The following is a 20045-nucleotide window of genomic DNA, read 5'->3' on the forward strand; positions in this document are numbered from 1 at the left end:
AAGGACAAAAAATAATAGTGCCCTGGGACTGAATAACACATCATCACTCACTAGCTGATGGTTGGTTGAGGTATTTCCTTTCTGTTGTTGATAATGTTGTAGTGTTGTCCCGATACCAATATTTTGGTACCTGTACCAAAATTATTTCGATACTTTTCTAAAAAAAAAAAGGGGACCACAAAAAATTGCATTATTGGCTTTATTTTAACAAAATATCTTAGTGTACATTAAACATGTTTCTTATTGCAAGTTTGTCCTTAAATAAAATAGTGAACATACAAGACAACTTGTCTTTTAGTAGTAAGTAAGCAAACAAAGGCTCCTAATTTAGTCTGCTGACACATGCAGTAACATATTGTGTCATTTTCCATTCTATTATTTTGTCAAAATTATTAAGGACAAGTGGTAGAAAATGTATTATTAATCTACTTGTTCATTTACTGTTAATATCTGCTTACTTTCTCTTTTAATTAAGATTAAGATTAAAGTACCAATGATTGTCACACACACACTAGATGTGGTGAAATTTGTCCTCTGCATTTGTCCCATCCCCTTGGGGAGCAGTGGGCAGCAGCGGCGCCGCGCCCGGGAATCATTTTGGTGATTTAACCCCCAACTCCAACCCTTTGTTGCTGAGTGCCAAGCAGGGAGGTTATGGGTCCCATTTTTTATAGTCTTTGGTATGACTCGGCTGGGATTTGAACTCCAACCTACCGAACATGTTCTATCTACACTTCTGTTAAAATGTAATACTAATTTATTCTTCTGTTGTTTGGATGCTTTGCATTAGTTTTGGATGATACCACAAATTTGGTTATCAATCCGATACCAAGTCGTTACAGGATCATACATTGGTCATATTCAAAGTCCTCATGTGTCCAGGGACATATTCCCTGAGTTTATAAACATAATATACATTTAAAAAAAACAAAAGAAGATGTTGTGATGCCAAAAAATATCGACGTAATCATAGTAGTATCGACTAGATACGCTACTGTACTTGGTATCATTACAGTGGATGTTAGGTGTAGATCCACCAATGGTGTTTGTTTACATTTTGACGCCGGTGAGCTACGGTGTGTAGTGAAACATGTTTAGCTATTCCTCTACTTGTAAGAAACATACTTTATTTGTCGCCATGGAGGCGAGGATTAGTGATTTAGAAGTAGCTAAAACACTGCCGACTGGGGCAGGACGCTAGCCGCTAGCTAGCTAGCCATGTCTTAAAGGCCTACTGAAATGATTTTTTTTTTATTTAAACGGGAATAGCAGATCCATTCTATGTGTCATACTTGATCATTTCGCGATATTGCCATATTTTTGCTGAAAGGATTTAGTAGAGAAAATCGACGATAAAGTTCGCAACTTTTGCTCGCCGATAAAAAAAAGCCTTGCCTGTACCGGAAGTAGCGTGACGTCACAGGAGCTAGTATTCCTCACAATTCCCCATTGTTTACAATGGAGCGAGAGAGATTCGGACCGAGAAAGTGACGATTACCCCATTAATTTGAGCGAGGATGAAAGATTCGTAGATGAGGAACGTTACAGTGAAGGACTTGAGAGGCAGTGATGGACGTATCTTTTTTCGCTCTGACCGTAACTTAGGTATAAGCTGGCTCATTGGATTCCACACTCTCCTTTTTCTATTGTGGATCACGGATTTGTATTTTAAAGCACCTCGGATACTATATCCTCTTGAAAATGAGAGTCGAGAACGCTAAATGGACATTCAGTGCCTTTTATCTCCACGACAATACATCGGCGAAATGCTTTAGCTACGAGCTAACGTGATAGCATCGTGCTTTAACTGCATATAGAAACAAAAAAAATAAACCCCTGACTGGAAGGATAGATAGAAAATCAACAATACTATTAAACCAGGGACATGTAAATACACGGTTAATGCTTTCCAGGCTGGCGAAGGTTAACAATGCTGTGCTAACGACGCCATTGAAGCTAACTTAGCAACCGGACCGCACAGAGCTATGCTAAAAACATTAGCTCTCCACCTACGCCAGCCAGCCCTCATCTGCTCATCAACACCCGTGCTCACCTGCGTTCCAGCGATCGGCAGAAGGACGAAGGACTTCACCCGATGCGTTTGGCGGCCCAGAGACGTAGGAAGTCAAGGTGAGGTCGGCGGCTAGCGCGTCTGCTCTCCAACAAAGTCCTCCTGGTTGTGTTGCTGTAGTCCGCTGCTAATACACCGATCCCACCTACAACTGTCTTCTTTGCAGCCTTCATTGTTCATTAAACAAATTGCAAAAGATGTCCAGAATACTGTGGGATTATGAAATGAAAACAGAGCTTTTTGTATAGGATTCTACGGGGTACCATAACTTCCGTTAAACTGACTTCGTCACGCGCATACGTCATCATACCGCAACGTTTCAGCCGGATATTTCCCGGGAAATTTTAAATGTCACTTTATAAGTTAACCCGGCCGTATTGGCATGTGTTGCAATGTTAAGATTTCATCATTGATATATAATGATCGCGTCTGCTATCCGACTCAAAGTCCTCCTGGTTGTGTTGCTGTAGCCAGCCGCTAATACACCGATCCCACCTACAGCTTTCTTCTTTGCTGTCTCCATTGTTCATTGAACAAATTGCAAAAGATTCACCAACACAGATGTCCAGAATACTGAGGAATTTTTCAATGAAAAACGGACGCTGTTTGTATTGGGACACAATGGTGTCCCAATACTTCCGTTCAATCCGTGACGTCACGCGCAAACGTCATCATACCGAGACGTTTTCGGCCGGATATTTCCCGTGAAATTTAAAATTGCACTTTATAAGTTAACCCGGCCGTATTGGCATGTGTTGCAATGTTAAGATTTCATCATTGATATATAAACTATCAGACTGCGTGGTCGGTAGTACTGGGTTTCAGTAGGCCTTTAAAGCACCTCGTCCTGAGGGCGTTTCAGCGTTATAACTTCAGCTTTATCTTTAGTTTGCGTCTACACACTGTGTCTGCTTGTAAGTACTCCGTAATTGTGCTCGTCTGCTCGTAAACCAGCAATGACATAACGTGACGACGACGGTAGCGTGGGAGGGTGGCGGACCGTTACTTTTCAGAGGCGGTATCGTACCGAATATGATTCATTAATATCGCAGTACTATACTAATACCGGTATACCATCCATCCATCCATTAATGTATATTCTGGGTGTCTCACTCAGTAAAAATAAAAAAGTCATAAAGTTTTTAGGATTCAATCAAACATTATTGTGAGTTTTTGCATGAGTGTTCCTGAAAAAAGGGACCCAGGCACACATACTGCGCAGCAGTTTTACATATATATTTATTTATTTATATATATATATATATATATATATATATATATATATATATATATATATATATATATATATATATATATATATATATATATATATATTTATTTATTTATTTATTTATTTATTTATATATATATATATATATATATATATATATATATATATATATATATATATATATATATATATATATATATATATATATATATATAAATATATATATATATATCACCGGCCCCCAGACACATTTTTTTCTCTCAATGTCGCCCCTGAGTCAAAATAATTGCCCAGGCTTGTGCTAATCCAAAAATTTTTTATTTGTGTGTTTACAGTATGACCCAGAGAATTCGGGCTTCATCAGTACCGAGCGCTTCAGAGACCTATTGGCAACCCATGGCTCCGAGCTCGACCCCCACAAACTTGAAGTCCTCTTGGCCCTCGCCGATGGTAACTCGGATGGGAAGATCTGTTACCAGGACTTTGTCAACCTGGTGAGACACTTAAGAAATAGGGAAGACACACCTATGGCTACTTATCCTAACATGTATGTTTTGGACTGTGGGAGGACCCACGTCATGCAAGCTCCACACAAAAAAGCCCAAATTACTGATGGTTCAAACATTGAAACATTTTGCTGCGAGCCAACAGCACTAGAAATAGTATTGAGTCTGTTTGTATAAAAACTTTACCTGTTAAGATATACTTTTTTGACTGTATTTGAGTTGCAACTACCAGGTTTTGTAAGAAAATATTCCCTGACAGATCATACATTTCCCCCCTTAATGCACAACTTGCTCTGGTTTCAGTTTAATCTTCTAACTGCAACCTTCTGCTGGTTGCCCAAAGTCCCATTCAAACATCTTCTGCTCAGAATAAATGTATATTCAAATATTTTGCATAGAGTGTAACCAAAGTAGTTAAATGCAATCCATTGGAGGGGGTTGTTGGATCTTTAAGTTATTAAGATTTCCTCCAAACATAAACCATCAATACAGCTCTTGTTTTCAGTAACATTTTAGCACAGTCATTACTCCATCCATCCATCCATTTTCTATCGCTTGTCCCTTTCGGGGTCGCGGGGGGTGCTGGAGCCTATCTCAGCTGCATTCGGGCAGAAGGCGGAGTACACCCTGGACAAGTCGCCACCTCATCGCAGCGCCAACACAGATAGACAGACAACATTCACACTCACATTCACACACTAGGGCCAATTTAGTGTTGCCAATCAACCTATCCCCAGGTGCATGTTTTTGGAGGTGGGAGGAAGCCGGAGTACCCTTGGGGAACCCATGCAGTCACGGGTAGAACATGCAAACTCCACACAGAAAGATCCCGAGCCAGGGATTGAACTCAGGACCTTCGTATTGTGAGGCACATGCACTAACCTCTGGTGCACCGTGCAGCCCCAGTCATTACTCATAAAAGTGTAAAAACAAGCTACACAAGTAGATTTTGTTTTGCTTGCACGGATTTGGAGTACACCGATACAGAGTATAAACAGATTTTGATATTAAAAGGGTCATGTTATGATATTTTTTCAACATTTAAAACACTTCCTTGCACAGAATTTACTTTACATACAACTTCAACCCGCTATCTGGCGTTTTGGGGGCAGTCTTTTTTACGTGCAAAGCCTTCCTCCAGGCCAAGCCGCCTTCAACTGCGTCTCCACCCTGTCAGCCACGTTGTAGTTTTAAGCGCTTCCATATCGTGTCAACTTACAGATATACTGTCAGTTAGAACTATACGCCACTTTTTAGCAAGGGATTTTAGCATGCATGTGCATGTACAAGCCAGTCTGCCACACAACAAGAGAAAAGAGAAGAACAAGTAACTTATTGATTACAACTGCTCATTTAGAGCAAGTTATGAAGAAGGGATGATTGTTTTTATAAATGTCTCGTAAAATTTTCGGGATACCAACTACACAAAAACAGGTACCAACTGGTAATATGCATAAGAGGACCCATGTAGGCCTATGTTCATTATGGGGTGCAATTAGTCGTAAAAATCGATCATGAAAATTTTCGCAGACAAATATTACTATACATAGTATACTATACATAGTGTTTTTCCGTATGAGAGCGAACGAATGTCAGTGCGACCGATGATCGGCAAGAAACAGGAAGAGAAAAATGGCTGCGACCTCTACAACAATACCGCGAAAAAAAACATTGAAATTATTGGAATATTTAACTTTAACAATTTGCTCAATTTGCAAAGCGAACGTTTCTTTTTTAGGTCAGTACGTTTGTGACGCGCGGGAATTTAAAGCATAGGATTGTCAGACTCGGACTCCCCTTAGTAAGACTGTTAGTTTTCCCATCAATTGATTAACGTGGACAAGTTGAAAAACTTATTCGGGTGTTACCATTTAGTGGTCAATTGTACGGAATATGTACTGTACTGTGTAAACTGTAGTGTTTCATATAATGTATTCTCTTCCTTTGCAATCTACTAATAAAAGTTTCAATCAATCAAAAACATTTTTAGCTAGCTGTTTATAATGAATGACGTAAAAATCGATCATGAAAATTTTCGCAGACATATATTACTACACATAGTATATTAGTATAATAGTCAGTGACGTCATTACTCGTGTTTTTCCGTATTAGAACAAACGAACGTCAGTGCGACCGGTGATCTGCAAGAAACAGGAAGAGAAAAATGGCTGCGACCTCTAGAACAATAACGCGAGCGAAAACATTGAAATTATTGGAATATTTAACTTCAACAATTTGCTCAATTTGCAAAGCGAACGTTTCTTTTTTAGGTCAGTACGTTTGTGACGGGCGAGCATTTAAAGCATATTATTGTCAGACTCGGACTCCCCTTGGTAAGACTGTTAGTTTGCCCATGAATTGATTAACGTGGACCCCGACTTAAACAAGTTGAAAAACGTATTCGGGTGTTACCATTTAGTCGTCAATTGTACAGAATATGTATTGTACTGTGTAAACTGTACTGTTTCATATAATGTATTCTCTTCCTTTGCAATCTACTAATAAAAGTTTCAATCAATCAAAAACATTTTTAGCTAGCTGTTTATACTGTATAGCCGTGTGCAGCTTTCTAAACACGTCATCATTATCATCATCACAAAATGCTCTTTTCTTTTTGAGACTGTTTGAGAATGAGCGTTGCCTATTGCCTCAGGTTTAGGTAAAAGCCACTGAAAATGAGTCCGCGAGCCACTAGTTAAAAATCACTGTGTCAACAAATCTGGCTTCAGCGTTTGCGCGTGTGTAGGAATTACTGAGCTTTTTGATCTCAGTATAGTGCGACATTATCTTGTGTTTATAAATCTTCCATCCATCCATTTTCTACCGTGCTGTGTTTATAAATCTCATTCAACATTAATATTGAATTACGGGACCTGGTTTAATTATGTGCTGCGGTCGAAAATAAACAAGCATTAGTGATAATAGAAAAACAACTGTACATTGCTGTGCTATGCAAGTGGGTACTGGTTTTAAAGATAAACAACGACATTATAAAGCATGACCAAGTCAGCTGTGTTTGCTTTCTCAGCCTTCTGATTGAACAAAACATACAACAGCCGAGATTTTTTTAAACACTGGATTGAGGAAAAGGCCAGTGTTTGATTGTGTGTACATGGCATACGTTGATTGGGTTATGGTTAGATATTTTTTATTCAGTTCTGTCGTCATCATCACTATTTTCAATGCACTTGTGAAAGGTTATGTACAAACAAAGCCAAAGAAAATGCAAAAAAATAAAAATATGCACTTGGAGTTTAGCTTCGTCCAAACTGTTTTGAGGTTCCTGCACTGTAACTCACATAAAAGATAATGTTAGTGTGGAATTAGTGTATTACATTTACCTAAACGTGGATGTTCTTGGGTTCCGTTTTTAGTTCTCCCATGTGAACAAAGTAGAAGTCTTTGAAAGGGCATGCGGGAGAGGACAGGCTTTATTTGTTCTGCTGTCTTCTCTTTGCACTGCACTTTCTTTCATCAATATGACTGACAGCCACTGCCTGATGACGCAGTGTTCAAGTCCCCTTCTCCCATCCCTCCACCTCTCCTTCCATTTCTCTTTTACCTTTCCTTCTTTCTTTTATCCTTTGCATCAGTGCTTATCGCTCCTTCTGTCGAATGTCACACTGCAGTGTTGCTTCATTTATATCTCCACACCTCCTGTAATTAATATACCTCCCTGAGGCAAGTTGTTTTTTTCCATTTGGAGGTGAAATGATGCTGCCCATGGAAGTGCTGTTTACCTATAGCCTTTACATATAACTTAACTATAACCTTTTTAACGCAGAATGGTTGCATCAGAGATGAAACAGTAGATCTCAAATTTATACCAATGTGGGTATGTGTCCCAGCATTGCAGACCACCCTTATACAATAGTGGCATCCTGGCTCTGATACCAAGTCCTAAGGCGGAAAATTTCCTAGTACATACTCATCTCCCTTTACCCCATGGAAACAAAGTTATGTGAACTGCAAGCTTTTTACGGTCATTGTGAATAAGGCCACACCTTTCTAATAATGACTACTATACCCTAGTGCTAAAACTTATTAAGTTAGTAAAGTTTTATAAAGAAATGTTTCTCTGATGCATGGAACAATTTAATTGCTCGAACTCCATCAAACTTTTGAAATGCTGACTGTAAGCCATAATTTGTTCTATCAGCCATCAACCGTTCTGAAATGCTGATATCTGAAATGTTGTGTTTAAATTGCACAAAACGTGTTGAGTTGTACTCAACTTCCTTCACTCAATGGATTATCTTAAATATTTTACTCAAATTGACATTGTACACTTGGGGCCTAATTTACTAAAGGTTTGCGTGTAATAAATCACTTGCAAACCTGATAGCACACGTAAAGCTCATCCGTGTGCAAAGTGGATTGTGTCTGCTAAGTGAGCAGAATAAGGCATGCAATCCATTTTGCGTCTGTTTTCATTATTATGCAAAATATATGCCGATCATTAAAATACCCACAATACTGGGAGGGGAAAATGCAAACGTTGTCATTTAGTACGCGATTTATCAACACTCATCACCAGGGCCGTCGTATAAGGGGGAAAGGTGATGACAATTCTAAGGGCCCAAAAATTATTGTGCATACACTGAACATATACCTCCCTGAGGCCCCCCGCTCCCCAACCCCGCCCACCTCAACCTCCTCATGCTCTCTCAGGGAGAGCATGTCCCAAATTCCAAGCTGCTGTTTTGAGGCATGTTAAAAAAAATAATGCACTTTGTGACTTCAATAATAAATATGGCAGTGCCATGTTGGCATTTTTTTCCATAATTTGAGTTGATTTATTTTGGAAAACCTTGTTACATTAATGCATCCAGCGGGGCATCACAACAAAATTAGGCATAATAATGTGTTAATTCCACGACTGTATATATCGGTATCGGTTGATATCGGAATCGGTAATAAAGAGTTGGACAATATCGGAATATCGGATATCGGCAAAAAAGCCATTATCGGACATCTCTAGTTAAATGCTACATATTTACCTGTGGACTATCCTGAGCCAGGGCCCTTTGTTTTTTTGCACATCAGTACTTGATTGTTAAATACAATAAAATACCCACTGCCTATTTGTTGAGTAGTTAATTTAACATGTATTTGCAATCAGAGGTGTAATAACATGTTGCAAATCAGTGAATAGAGAATAAGACAAACATTAATACATCATTTACATGACAATACTCTGACTTTTTAAGTTGGTAATCGTAAAAAAGGAAACCAATTGGGTGTATTACACCATGCACCGCCAATAACACTGGAAAAACAACAAAATTGAAGGTGGCAATTAATGGAGAATAGGATTTTTTTGTCAATGTCTGCTACCCATAGATGTCTGCTCCCCAACGCTACTTAGTATGCGCACACATACAAAGGTTTTACATATTTGCCTTGAACAAAAAGCAGCTGCCTTGTGTACAAGTAAGTAGTGATTTTAAATGTTATTTTATTGTATCTTCTGACAAGTACACATGTAAAAAAATTACAGCGTGAGAAAGCTAAACAGCCAAATTGAACTGAATAGGGACCTACACGGATATTCTTTCAGGGGGCCCAGAATTTCTAGCAACGGCCCTGCTCATCATCTTTTTGCGAGCACTAATTTGCGTTTTATTTAGCACCTGTGAGAAGGATGTGCAAACTGACAGCTCTACACAGAGTTGCGGGATCCGTAATTGCGCTGCAAAGACAGACGATGGACAGACAAGAATCCTATGTTTGTGTCAACATTTTGGATGGTCAGAAATGAAAATATTAGACATGTTGTCTATTCAGCAACATCATTTTATAATCTTATAGCTGCAAAAGGACATAAAGGGCTGATTAATACAAATTCAATTGATGCGTTTTGTCCTTTAATAATTTTTTAATGAGGTTAGTTTTTTTCACATAGAATATATACTTTTGAAATTGTTCTTATATGAAAAAAACTTAAGTATGATGATATGGACATGTGCAGTAAATTAAAGTGTCTCTTTAGTGATGCCCCCGTAGAGTACGCAAAATCCTTATTCATCAATCAATCAATCAATCAAAGTTTATTTATACAGCCCTAAATCACTTGTGTCTCAAAGGGCTGCACAAGCCACAACAACACCCTCGGCTCAGATCCCACTACAGGGCAAGAAAAAACTCAACCCAATGGGCTACATACAATGAGAAACCTTGGAGGGGACCCCAGTAATATTCATAATGCAGATGACGTGTGCCATTGTCAACTGCCACAATGGAGGTGGGAGAGATATTCCTAGCTTTTATCGCATTCCTAAGCGTATTTCTGGACAAATGGAAGGCGAGCATGGATTGCTACAATCAACCGAGACGTTCTATGGACGACTTTGTGTTTGTTCGGATCAATTCAGATAAAACATTTTGTAAGCAAAACGAATCTAAAATAAATAACAGCCCTGCCTTGTATTAATGTGATTTGTTTGGTCGAATAAATTTGATAGTAGTTAGATCATACTTGCCAACCCTCCCGTTTTTAGCGGGAGAATCCCGGTATTCAGCGCCTCTCCCGACAACCTCCCGGCAGAGATTTTCTCCCGACAAACACCCGGTATTCAGCCGGAGCTGGAGGCCACGCCCCCTCCAGCTCAATGCGGACCTGAGACTGAGTGGGGACAGCCTGTTCTCACGTCCGCTTTCCCACAATATAAACAGCTTGCCTGCCCAATGACGTCATAACATCTAGGGCTTTTAGAGAGTAGGGTGCACAACTGCGCACACAACAAGGAGACGTTCGAAGGGGAAGGTGTATGTTGCCTGTAAATATGTAGAACCGACTTCTCCATTGAACACGGTGTCCGAAATGATATACTCATCATGAACGGAGAAGTTAAACAGGACAATACTGCCATCTAATGGATAGCCACCGGAACACTGAAATTCAAGTATTTCTTTTATGTAAATAAAATAAATATATATATATATATATATGAAATACTGGAGTTGGTGAATTCTAGCTGTAAATAACCACGCTCCCAACCACGCCCCCCCCACCCCCCCACCCCCACCCCCCACCTCCCGATATTGGAGGTCTCAAGGATGGCAAGTATGAGTTAGATTGATGAAAAGAATACCTACTCAGTGGCCTAGTGGTTAGTAGGTTGTGAGTTCAAACCCCGGCCGAGTCATACCAAAGACTATAAAAAAATGGGACCCATTACTTCCCTGCTTGGCACTCAGCATCAAGGGTTGGAATTGGGGGTTAAATCACCAAAATGATTCCCGGGCGCGGCACCGCTGCTGCCCACTGCTCCCCACTGCTCCCCTCACCTCCCAGGGGGTGAACAAGGGGATGGGTCAAATGCAGAGGACAAATTTCACCACACCTAGTGTGTGTGACAATCATTGGTACTTTAACTTTAACTTTAACTTTAACTTTATCCGGTCTGTAGCCTCCACATAAAACAAAACTGAAGCGACATGAGAACAACATTCTCTCATTACATTAAATTGGTTATCCATGATTATCCAGGGTGTCACACTTGGGTCGGATCATTTCTAAGAGTGCATTAGTTTGGCCTGGCTCGATGACTCGATATCCACTGGGTTTATACAGATAAACACAAACGTCACAAACCTATCCACAAACAAAGCTGCTATTACCGCATTGTAAGGGCTGGTCTCCTAAAGCTTTAGTAAAACTTGGTAATATTGCTATTCTGTCTTGGTGGTCCTTCTTACTCAACATATGTGTCATCCGAAAGAATTTGGGATTGACAAGTGTGTTTTATTCCCTGAGAGGACGACTGGTCAGACGCAACAATTTCTAGACACTTATAATTTGAAAGTCTTTCAAAGTGTAAATGGCTTGAGTTGAACAATTAAGTAGTTCACAAAGTCCAGGTATGAGACAGAGAGAGGAAGATGTCGCGCATGGTCTCTGCTCCATTCAGACTTGTGGCTCTTGTACGGATCCTGACATCCACTGGAAATATGAAGGCGAGTCATCCAGACATGCCGTGTTTCTACTTCTTTTACATGTACAATCGCTTGGGGAAATCACACATGAATACCTTAAGAGAAAGCGATTGCAGCTATTTGGGATCCAACACTTCTCAGATGACAAAAAAACTTTCCAATCTCCGGCCGGGTCAGCTGTGATGCTACTTAGCGAAAAATTTTGTCCATTTGTCGAAGGAGAGACAAGGAGAATGCGAGCTTCCGTGGATGTGATAAAAAAAAATAGCGTGTGCTTTTGTATTATCTGGCCGTCGAGGAAACGTCGAATGCATTTGGACTGGCAAAGCAAACTGTATCAGTTATTGTCCGCCATGTATGTCGTGGACTCGACGTCTCAGTCCAGAGTATATAAAGTCACCAAAACGAATGGACAATGAAGGTGAAGGCAAAAGAGTGATGAGTGTGCTGACCAGATATCTAGATCCCTAGATTGATTCATGTTAAATGTTCTTTATCATATTGTTTACGTGTCTAATAAAGATTTGATTAATTTATGATGGCTCAGGTGTGATTCACTACAATAGGCCCCCGCAGCACACTGAATTCCAGTTAATTGAAATACCACAACACTGGACATTGTTCAGATAAGTTACATTTAAGAACTTGCACACAAAGCAAGGAGAGACAAGGAGAATGCGAGCTTCCGTGGATGTGATAAAAAAAGATAGCGTGTGCTTTTGTATTATCTGGCCGTCGAGGAAACGTCGAATGCATTTGGACTGGCAAAGCAAACTTTATCAGTTATTGTCCGCCATGTATGTCGTGGACTCGACGTCTCAGTCCAGAGTATATAAAGTCACCAAAACGAATGGACAATGAAGGTGAAGGCAAAAGAGTGATGAGTGTGCTGACCAGATATCTAGATCCCTAGATTGATTAATGTTAAATGTTCTTTATCATATTGTTTACGTGTCTAATAAAGATTTGATTAATTTATGATGGCTCAGGTGTGATTCACTACAATAGGGCCCCGCAGCACACTGAATTCCAGTTAATTGAAATACCACAACACTGGGTATTGTTCAGATAAGTTACATTTAAGAACTTGCACACAAAGCAACACTGGAGATGACTATGTGCGCATTTTCCGTGCATGCGTACTAGGTCGCGTTGCGCCGGCGGACGGAGGGTGCGGGGGTCTTAAACGGTGGCATTGTTGTGTGTGGACACGGATAAGGTTAGGTGTGATTTACCCTGGATAACCTTAACCGGCTTAGTGTAAACGGGGCCTAAGTTAGAACTAGGCTTTGAGGTGCTGCAACCACTGGCGTGGTATCATTGTAAAAACTTGGTCAACTTGACAGTCGCATCTACGACCATAAGTCGTGTTGTTAGCTTTGCCTGTCTGCTCAAAAGCAGTGGCTAAAAAAAATGCAGTATGTGCGAACTAGAACAGAGCCAGCTGTGCTTCTCTCGCTTAACATCAGTAACTTTGCCACTATTTTCAGATTCTTAATATTCAAATGCCAAGCTTTTGAAGAACGTTTTCTAGAATAGTGTAAGGTGTTATTGGTAGAAAATATGAGTGAAATGTCCAAATGTCTTTTTGTCACATGACAGAACGTATTCCTCTTTTTCCATCTGTCACCTACTACATCTCTTCTGTGTGTTACCTGTTCCGCGCCATTCACCATTCTCATCAGATTGTCTTGAATTCTCATTTGTCCCCTTTAACCTTTTATCTTCCTTTTCCCCCAGTCTCTTGCCGGTGGGTAAACAGGCAGAACGTCACTTGTGGTTTGTGTTCTGTACAATAAAAGAGAGGAAGTGCAGTCACTTCACATGAAGAATTGCATTTCTTTATGGTACGTTGGCTGCCCCCCACCCAGGGGAGGTCTGAATACATGTGTGTGTCCTCCCTGAAAACATCCTATTGAACACATTTTGGCCAGCCTTCAGATATCTACAAGACATGTTGTAAAAGTTAAAGTTAGACTCGGGTTGCATAGTAATGAGGTTAATGCTTTGTCTGAGAACATCCTCATAGAGATAGAAAGACAGCCGTGTACGCGCTCTTCCTGGTGTGTCGTCTGCATGGGGCCATGGAACCTTGTAATCTTTTTCCCACAGTTCTCGTCTCCTGACAGAAAGGCAGAAATAATTGGCCTCTACCAAAGCCCTTAAAAGAGTGATTGCTACCAAGATACTAAAAGTCTCATTAAGTAGTGCCAGGAGCTCCTCACACAACAAAACTATCACTGCTATTATTGTATTTTATGTGTATTTTACAAAACCCGAAACCAGTGAAGTTGGCACGTTGTATAAATTGTAAATAAAAACAAAATACAATGATTTGCAAATCCTTTTCAACCTATATTCAATTAAATAGACTGCAAAGACAAGATACTTAATGTTAGAACTGGAAAACGTTGTTATTTTTTGCAAATATTAGCTCATTTGGAATTTGATGCCTGCAACATGTTTCAAAAAAGCTGGCACAAGTGGCAAAAAAGACTGAGAAAGTTGAGAAATGCTCATCAAAAACTTATTTGGAACATCCCACAGGTGAACAGGCTAATTGGGAACAGGTGGGTGCCATTATTGGGTATAAAAGCAGCTTCCATGAAATGCTCAGTCATTCACAAAAAAGGATAGTGCGAGGGTCACCACTTTGTGAACAAATGCGTGAGCAAATTGTCGAACAGTTTAAGAACAACATTTCTCAACGAGCTAGTGCAAGGAATTTAGGGATTTCACCATCTACTGTCCGCAATATCATCAAAAGGTTCAGAGAATCTGGAGAAATTGCTGCACCTTAGTGATTATATTACGGACCTTTGATCCCTCAGGCAGTACTGCATCAGTGTGTAAAGGATATCACCACATGGGCTTTGGAACACTTCAGAAAACCACTGTCAGTAACTATAGTTCGTCGCTACATCTGTAAGTGCAAGTTAAAACTCTACTATGCAAAGCAAAAGCCATTTATCAACAACACCCAGAAACCTTGCCAGCTTTGCTGGGCCCGAGCTCAACTAACATGGACTGATGCAAAGTGGAAAAGTGTTCTGTGGTCTGACGAGTCCACATTTCAAATAGTTTTTGGAAACTGTGGACGTCGTGTCCTCCAGACCAAAGAGGAAAAGAACCATCCGGATTGTTATAGGCGCAAAGTTGAAAAGCCAGCATCTGTGATGGTATGTGGGTGTATTAGTGTCCAAGGCATGGGTAACTTACACATCTGTGAAGGCACTATTAATGCTGAAAGGTACATACAAGTTTTGGAGCAACATATGTTGCCATCCAAGCAACGTCATCATGGACGCCCCTGCTTATTTCAGCAAGACAATGCCAAGCCACGTGTTACAACAGCTTGGCTCTATAGTAAAAGAGTGCGGGTACTACACTGGCCTGCCTGTAGTCCAGACCTGTCTCCCATTGAAAATGTGTGGCACAATATGAAGCCTAGAATACCACAACAGAGACCCCCGGACTGTTGAACAACTTAAGCTGTACATCAAGCAAGAATGGGAAAGAATTCCTCCTGAAAAGCTTAAAAAAATGTTCTTCTCAGTTCCCAAACGTGTACTGAGTGTTGTTAAAAGGAAAGGCCATGTAACACAGTGATAAAAATGCCCCTGTGCCAACTGTTTTGCAATATGTTGCTGCCATTAAATTTTAAGTTAATAATTATTTGCAAAAATAAATAAAGTTTCTCAGTCCAAACATTAAATATATTGTCTTTGCAGTCTATTCAATTGAATATAAGTTGAAAAGGATTTGCAAATCATTGTATTTTGTTTTTATTTACGAATTACACAAAGTGCCAACTTCACTGCTTTTGGGGTTTGTATTATGTATAAATCAGAAGATTCACCTATCGCTTAGTCATGTCGTTACACAAATTTGTACCGTCCCCTTTATAAGAAAGTATCAAAGCTCAAGTTGGAGTTGCATTTGGCGAATATGAGGTTAATAAACTTTTTTATAACCATTTATAAACGCTCCAAGAGAACACAATATAATGATGTACACACAAATTATCATTATTTATTTGATGTATTCTGACCAACCCAGCCTGTGCCGCCTTTGTAAATATATAGCTTTAAAATATGACACATCCACTCACTTGGGCGCACACAAAAACAATGACAGAACTGAGCTATGGGGGCATGAAATAGAAATAAGATAGAGATCATGGAAGGTGAAGCAGTCTGCGGGAGACAAGGGAGCAAAGAGTCACTATGTTGTCATGGAGACTGTTATAAAATACGGAAAGTTCAGTTGTAAGGCAGCCTCAATGTCAGAGGAGAAACTACTTTCTACGGACTCTAGTAAGTCCCTGTGCTAAAGTCGGTTTCAAATTAAGATTTAGACCATATTATTACTTTTACTGACCGCAGCAACTGTACCTAACAAAATACATGGTTCACAATAGGGTCTGCGAGAATTGGAAGACTGTGAGATGGCCCACACACCAAAAAGGACATTTTTGTTTGGAGTTGTACTCCTTTGAGGTTTGACAGGGATGAGGAGGGGTTTGTTGGTTGCTAGGTGATAAGAATGGCATTCCGTAGTTTGTGCGGGCTGTGCTCAGAGAGCTGTGTGATGAGGGTTTAGCGGTACATTGACTGATTCTTAAAGGTTACTGCAATATACTATACAGACACAAGTATTGGGACACTTCAAGTCCAAACCATGGCGCTTGTTTTGTGGATTGAGAAAATACATTTGTCTGACTTGGGGAGATGAGGAATTGAAGAATATTCTTGGCAAAGCAAAGCACGTTTATTTATACAGCACAATTCATACACAAGGCAATTCAAAGTGCTTTACAGAAAATTAAAAGATGGCAAAAATGTAAAATCAGATTTAATTACAAAATACAATCGTCGTAAAAACAATCATTATTAATTTATCAAAGAGTGTAGATAAAACAATTTCAGTTGTCGGATGAATAATTAAATAAAAGTGTTTTCAGCCCGGATTTGAACATTGCCAACGTTGAGGCCCGTCTCACATCTTCAGGAAGACTATTCCAGTTTTTAGGAGCATGAAACTGAAACACAGTTTCACCATGTTTGGTCCTGACTCTAGGCACTAGCAAGAGACCACTCCCTGAGGATCTCAGAGCTCGCGATGGTTCGTATGGCTTTAACATGTCAGAGATATACTTTGGCACAAAATACTTATACACAAGGAGAGCCGTTATAAAGTCCATTCTCGGAGTAACAGGAAGCGAGTGCAGTGATCTAAGCACTGGACTAATATGGTCGTAGTTCCTGGTTCTAGTTAGAACTCGAGCAGCAGCATTTTTGATGTACTGCAGCTGCTCTACAGCTTGTTTAGAGAGCCCAGTGAGAAGGCCATTGCAATAGTCTAACCTGCTGGAGACAAAGCCATGGATTAGTCTTTCTAAGTCTGATTTAGACATTTTCCCTCTGATTTTGGCAATGTTTTTTAGGTGGTAAAAAGCTGCTGAAGTTATTGACTAATGTGGTTGTTAAAGTTGAAGTCTGAGTCCATTATTACTACTAGATTTTTAACCTGATTATTAGGTTTCAGTGAGAGGGTCTCAATGTGACTAATAATAATTTCTCATTGTTTCTGTAAGCCAAAGACAATGATCTCAGTTTTGTCTGAGTTGAGTTGAAGAAAATAGTTTTGCACCCACACACTGATCTGTTCCATGCAGGGACAAAGTGAATCAACAGGCCGACGTTCACCTGCCGTCAGTGACACGCAGATCTGATTGTCATCTGCGTAGTTGTGGTTGGACACATTGAAGCTGCGTATTAGCTGGCCTAGCGGCAGCATGTACAAGTTGAACAATAGAGGTCCCAGTATCGAGCTCTTTGAGTGGAAGTAAGGTCCCTCCAAAACCCATATTACCGTAATTGATTAGGAGATGTACATGTATTTTGCTACATTTAGTGTATATTGTTTAGAATAAACACACATAATTATAATAAACAATTGTCCTTTCTCCAGATGAGCAACAAGCGCTCCAACAGTTTTCGAAGGGCCATCCTGCAAGGGAGCCGGCAAATTAAAGGCAGCAGTCTCAGAGACGAGGTGGGTTTGGGTCTTTCTCAGCGCCTGGTCCGACACGTGGCTTACGAGACGCTGCCCCGTGAAGTCGATCGCAAGTGGTATTTTGACAGCTACAACTACTGGCCCCCACCCTGGCTAATCCTGACCATCACCGTTGTTGAGGTAAAGTGCTCTACTGTTGAAATGATGTATGTGTCTCTCAAAAGACCCGAACTGGGAAAAGAAAGCATAACATAATGTCTGTGTGTCGATACACCTAAAACTGCACACTTAGAGCCTGATTTACTAAAGGATTGCGTGTACTAAAACATGTGCAAACCTGATAGCACGCGCAATGCTGATCTACTAATCATGTGCAAAGTGGATTGTGTTAAGTGAGGAGAATAAGGCGTGCAATCCAATTAGCATCTCTGTTTTCATTAGTAGGCAAAATATACGCTGATCATCAAAAAGCCCACAATACTGGGAGGAGAAAATGCAAATATAAATATTTAGCACGCGCAATGTGATTTATCAACACTCATCACCGTTTTGCGAGCAATATTTAACGTTTTATTTAGCACATGTCAGAAGGACGTGCAAACTGACAGTTCCACACATGGCAGCTGGATCAGCGCTCGCGCTGCACAGACAGTCGATGGTCAGGTGAGAATTATCCTTTCTACATGTGTGTGTCAACATTTTGGTGGACGGTCAGAAAAAAATATATCGAACATATCGTCTATTCAGCAATTTCCTTTTATAATTTTATAGCTGCTGGATGACTTATGGGGATGATTACAATGATTTCGATTGATGCTTTTTTGTTTTTTATATCGTAGAAATATATTACTACAATATACCTCCTACATAAAAATATGTCTTCCCTGATGCATTTCCATGCGTTTTAGTCATTCCAGACACACTATTGCTCTGTTGATGTGACCCACTGCCTCCCGCACAGAATGTGAAAGTGAAAGTACAATACTTACTGCATAAACACTTTATAGGGCGCAACAAATGTTCAATTTAATGGCAATGACTACAGTACTTCCTGACTATGGCAACCCACCTAGGACAAACTGAAATGAATGCATACTTGCAAGTGATACTCATACGTGTAAAAAGACACAATATAACAACTGGACGCACAGCTAAATGTTACATAATTTTAATTTTATTTTATAATCAAACAAATGAACATTTATTACTACCATATAAACACACACAAGATTGCCAAAATTTGGTACTGTTGAGTTTTGGTATCAATTCCCAAGTATAGGTAATTAGTTGTGCATCGGTTCAAATGTGAAAGGTACCCATCCTTATGTGTATGAGTCAACTTGGCGAGTGTTTTGGCTCTATTCACCCTATATCTTATTTACAACATCTCTGTCATTTGCATTGTGGTTACAGGAATCTTTCTTAAAGGGTCCAAGGGTACTCTTGGTGTATTGGCATGTAGGGAAAAAAAAATCTATTAAAGTTTGACCCCCAAGTTGTATTGACTTGCAATTTCTCTCACAGCTCCATGCATTCTATAAAACACCCGGTGGAACTTAACAGCGGTTGGCTAATTCACCACAAAATTTGGTGCATACCTTTAGGGGACTGACAATTAACATGTGTGTGAACTTTGAGAACGATTGATTGCAAAACGGCCTCTGCAGTTTAGCAACTACTTGCTTACAAGTAATTTAGCATTTGTCTAATGAATATACAACTTTGAGGATATCTGTGTGGTATTTGTGTCTTTTATAACATTTTAAACCCCAAAAAACAAAGGGGGTGCTACAAATGCCATGAGTTGTATTGATTGTTTCCTGCCTGCAAATAACACTAAATTGATTAGCGATAAATGTCAAATATATGTTCAACATTAACTACAATTCCTACCCAATAAGGTTTTTTTCCTAGATTTTTACTGTCATTTCCATTCTCTGTTTTTCCTCTTCTAGGTAGTTGTGTTCTTATATTATGGATGTCATCTGGACCGTCTAGTTCTGCAGGTGTCGAGCCCATCGTTCCTTAAGAGTCCTCTACCTTACCACCCCCAGCTCCGGGCTCAGGCCTGGAGGTACTTCAGCTATATTTTCATGCACACAGGGTGAGTTATATTAAGCTATTTTTTTTCCTGTGCCACATAAACATTTATTTTTAGTAGGAACGTTTGATTGCGTCTTTGCACTGAGCCGAAGGGAGCGCTCACATCCGAGCCAGACTTGGGCCACGTTATTAAATTAATACCTCTGACATTCGAACTTGTACATTACAGTAGAACCTC

General features: G+C 39.9%; 1 protein-coding gene across 3 annotated transcripts in view; it reads left to right on the plus strand.

Moving 5' to 3' along the window:
• Window positions 1-20045, plus strand: part of rhbdl3 (rhomboid, veinlet-like 3 (Drosophila)) — a 112622-nt gene that overhangs the window by 70209 nt on the left and 22368 nt on the right. For 2 of the 3 annotated variants that reach the window (XM_062026967.1, XM_062026969.1), the window contains 3 exons: window positions 3638-3796; window positions 17720-17944; window positions 19720-19868. In XM_062026967.1, the coding sequence (XP_061882951.1) occupies window positions 3638-3796; window positions 17720-17944; window positions 19720-19868 (533 nt within the window). The remainder of the gene's footprint in view (window positions 1-3637; window positions 3797-17719; window positions 17945-19719; window positions 19869-20045) is intronic. The other variant, XM_062026968.1, reaches the window with a different exon arrangement.

This window comes from Entelurus aequoreus, linkage group LG18 (genome assembly GCF_033978785.1).
Source record: "Entelurus aequoreus isolate RoL-2023_Sb linkage group LG18, RoL_Eaeq_v1.1, whole genome shotgun sequence".
In the NCBI taxonomy this organism is placed as follows: Eukaryota; Metazoa; Chordata; class Actinopteri; order Syngnathiformes; family Syngnathidae; genus Entelurus; species Entelurus aequoreus.